The sequence below is a fragment of the Aplysia californica genome, unplaced genomic scaffold, assembly GCF_000002075.1.
Source record: "Aplysia californica isolate F4 #8 unplaced genomic scaffold, AplCal3.0 scaffold00137, whole genome shotgun sequence".
In the NCBI taxonomy this organism is placed as follows: Eukaryota; Metazoa; Mollusca; class Gastropoda; order Aplysiida; family Aplysiidae; genus Aplysia; species Aplysia californica.
This window is the reverse complement of record NW_004797407.1, coordinates 45196-48624: the sequence shown is the minus strand read 5'-3', so window position 1 is coordinate 48624 and position 3429 is coordinate 45196. Positions and strand designations below refer to the sequence as shown.

General features: G+C 45.8%; 1 protein-coding gene across 1 annotated transcript; it reads right to left on the bottom strand.

The window, feature by feature from the left end:
• Window positions 1-1196: 1196 nt before the first annotated feature.
• LOC118477561 lies at window positions 1197-3369 on the bottom strand. The gene has a single exon (XM_035969320.1). The coding sequence runs from the start codon at window positions 3009-3011 to the stop codon at window positions 1533-1535; it is 1479 nt and encodes a 492-aa protein (XP_035825213.1). The 5' UTR covers window positions 3012-3369; the 3' UTR covers window positions 1197-1532.
• Window positions 3370-3429: the final 60 nt, after the last annotated feature.

The window sequence follows — 3429 nt, the reverse complement described above, 5'->3', positions numbered from 1 at the left end:
GAGACCATGGGAGTTATATTTTATAACAACTTTTAAATTATAATATTAATTATATGACACGTAAAGAGAATCTTTTGTTTGGAAAACATCACCATTTATTTAATTTGGTTTTTCATATAATATGACTATATTAAAAACTATTTCAATGACAGCGTTGAAACAGCAAACATGTAAATGCATCGAATTCATTGATACAATAACGAATAATGGAAAAATGATTATAATCTTCTTCTTCTTCTTCCTCGTTCTCGGTGACAGCAGCTAAACAGTCAGTCCGATGTCGTTCACAAAACTGTGCAGTTTGCAATATATATAACAATCCAACATTATTACCCTGACTTTGAACAGAGCAAAGATGTAATAAGAAAAAAGATCAAATGTTGGGTCCCGGAGTTTTAACCAACAAATAGCAAACTACAGTGTATTACTATGCATTTAATTTAACAATGTCATGAACACATGATACAAGGAACAATGTTGTGACAACTAAAAATTTTTTTACACACAATCATAGTCTCTGTACAATATTTACATAAATTATTATATAATTTCCTTTTTTCTGAGAACGTTTATACCAGACAGTTTACGTAATGGTTGTTGCTGTTTTACTTCCTGCAGAAATGTCTTGTCATGTTAGATTCAATTTTTTTCCTCTAGAAAAGTTGGAAGAGCGTTTTGTAGTCAAACAGATGTGATAAGTCTCACATATGTGACAGACCTGAACATGATTTGAAGTAAAAAAACAACACACAAAAAACCACAACAAATAAAAAACAAAAAAAACAAAAAAAACAAACCCAGCAACAACAACAACATGATACAAGGAACATTACTAATTACAAAAGATCCCCCTATATGCCACATGCGGACGAAGGAAGTATACAGGGCATTTTCCTTAAAAAGAGAGGCTCTTATTATGTCCCGCAGTGACCAGTCATTACTGGCAAGAATCAGGACCGGTCACTTCTCTGGGCTGCGGGCCTACAAAAATAGAATAGACAGAACATCGGACCCAACCTGTCCATTGTGCAGCGAGGAACCCTAAGATTTGGAGCACTGGCTGCAGAGATGCCCCGCCACGGAGGCCCGGCGGTGGCATCTCTTCGGGGGGGATTCAGGGAGGTTGGACTGCCTCACCCGCTACCCAAAGGAGGCGGTGGCCCTGGCGAAGAGCACGCTCTTCGGGGCTCCAAACATTTCGAACGGATAGGCTACCACACACAACAACAACAAAAGTCTGAATCATAAATTCTCATCTGGTCTGAACACAAGGCAGATGAAACTTTACTTTAAATGTGTGAGAATGTCACGTCCCATCTGATTACGTGATTTCTAATGTCCACTCTAAACTTGCAAGAGTGTAATGTCTCATCTGATCTCGTGATCTTTGGTGTCTACAGTGAGAGTATTAAACATGTATGTAATACGTCTTATCTGAACACTTGATCTCTAATGTCCACCTGTGAGAATATTGGGATCTCTGGTGTCCACTCACTCTGTGAGAAAGTAAGGATCCCTGGTGTCCACTCACTCTAAACCTGTGAGAGCGTAGTGTCCCGTCTGACCACCTGTCTCACCCCACCAGCCGCCTGACTCCATGCGTAGTCGTATCGCTTGATGTCCCTCTTCACACTGGACGCTTGAGATTTGCCCTGAAGCAGGCAGTGCCTCACCACCACTCGACATCCCTGGCCCAGCGCGTTGTCCACTTGGCTTCGGCACCACGAACTCAGCAGGTAGCGCTGCCATTTCTGATTGGACAAACAGCGAGAGGAGAAACGAGGAAACATGACGTGTCGTCTTTTGTTGGAAGTCTCCACAGCAACCTCGAAGAGTCTCAGACCCGACGCATCCTGTCCGGGCCTCGGAGCAAGTGACGTACGTCTATACCCGGGTCTTCCGAAACGTTTCACCCAATCGCCTTTCACCATTTTGGTGTCTGCCACGTGCGGCACAAACGCGGTGACCCAGGGGGCCCAGTTCATCGAGCGAAGACAAAAGTTGGTCTCTGGAACATTCTCCCTCTTCAGACGAGGAAGATTCTTCAGTTTGAATTTATCTAGTCCTGTTGGTGCCTCTGCCTTACTCGCCCCCGTTTTCTTGGGCGTTTTTGGCTTCATCAGACGCATTGTTTTCGGAGCTTTTGGAGCATGGGTGCTACTCTTCTTAGTGAGTTTCTCCATACTGGACCCTGCTCTCTTCAACGACACTGGTTTCGGCGCTCCTGCCAGTTTGACAGGAGAAGGAGCGGGTACCGATGATGGTCCCGCAGAAGCTGCTCCACGAGGAGCATCGTCATCTCTCAAAGATCTAAAAATGGCATCAACATCCGGCCCCATGACGCCGGCACGCGCCCTTGCCTCCTCCTCGTAGTTGGCGAACTTTGCCGTGTCGTTCCCTTCTCTGTAACACACCGCCATCATGACGTCAAAGATCCCTCCCATGTCTTCGAGATGCAGGCGTTTCCCTTTAGTGGCAGTTGAGATTGTCCTGTAGAAAGGCGAAGCATAGGGCCTATTTCCACACTGCACGCCGTACACGGTGACGTTCATTAGTGCGAGCTCTCTGACCTCCTCTCGCCAGTCGATGTTGTCTGTGTTGAGATAATAATCTGCCTCGTGGGGGATGTCGTCGCCGATGAGGACGAGGGCACGGCGAGAGCCTGGAGTCCACGAGAGCTCAGTCCGAGCCTGCCTCAACACCAGCTCGTAGCACTCCGGGGCATCCCCGCCTCCGGTCCGCTCCACATTGGAGACAAACGTACACAGTTTTGCTACGTCACTGCTGAAGTCTTCCCATTTGGTGACGTAGGTTTGGTTATCGCAGTAATCGCCATGAGCGAACACGGCTATTCTGATGGCGGGTATGTCCGCCTGTAGCCGTTGAATCATGTCTTGCAGTCGTCCACAGACTTGGTCTAAATAGCCGTACATGGAGCCGGTGGTGTCGAAGGAGAACACTACCTCCAGGGGTCCACAAGGAGGCATCGGTACATCAACAGGAGAAGACATATTTCGGCAGATATATAGGCCTCTACTAAAGACTCGTTAATGTTATTATAATTGAAATAAACTGGTTCAGAGTTCAGTCAATAATTCACGTTCAGTTGGTGAAGAATCTGGCTTTCGGCAACAGGACGTTCTCTCTCTCTTCTTTTCTTTCGCTAAGAGTGTATTCTGTTTCTTGCTCATACTACGCTTTGGTGGCGTGAGGCTTTGGTTTTATACACAATTAGCTGGGAACGCTGGCTCCGTGAAGCAAAAGGGCAATAACAAATTCCGCGAAGCCATAGTGCTATTTTAAGACAACCGGTATTTGTTTCCGCGAAGTAAGGATAGTTTAAGACGGTGAACGGAACTTCCTTGGGTCTCAGAGAAATAAACTGGATTTTTTCTCCCTTCTCTCTATCTTTAGGCCTATATACCCCCC

Coding starts and splice junctions, on each gene's coding strand:
- LOC118477561 (XM_035969320.1), bottom strand. CDS start 3,011: ATGTCTTCTCCTGTTGATGTACCGATGCCTCCTTGTGGACCCCTGGAG.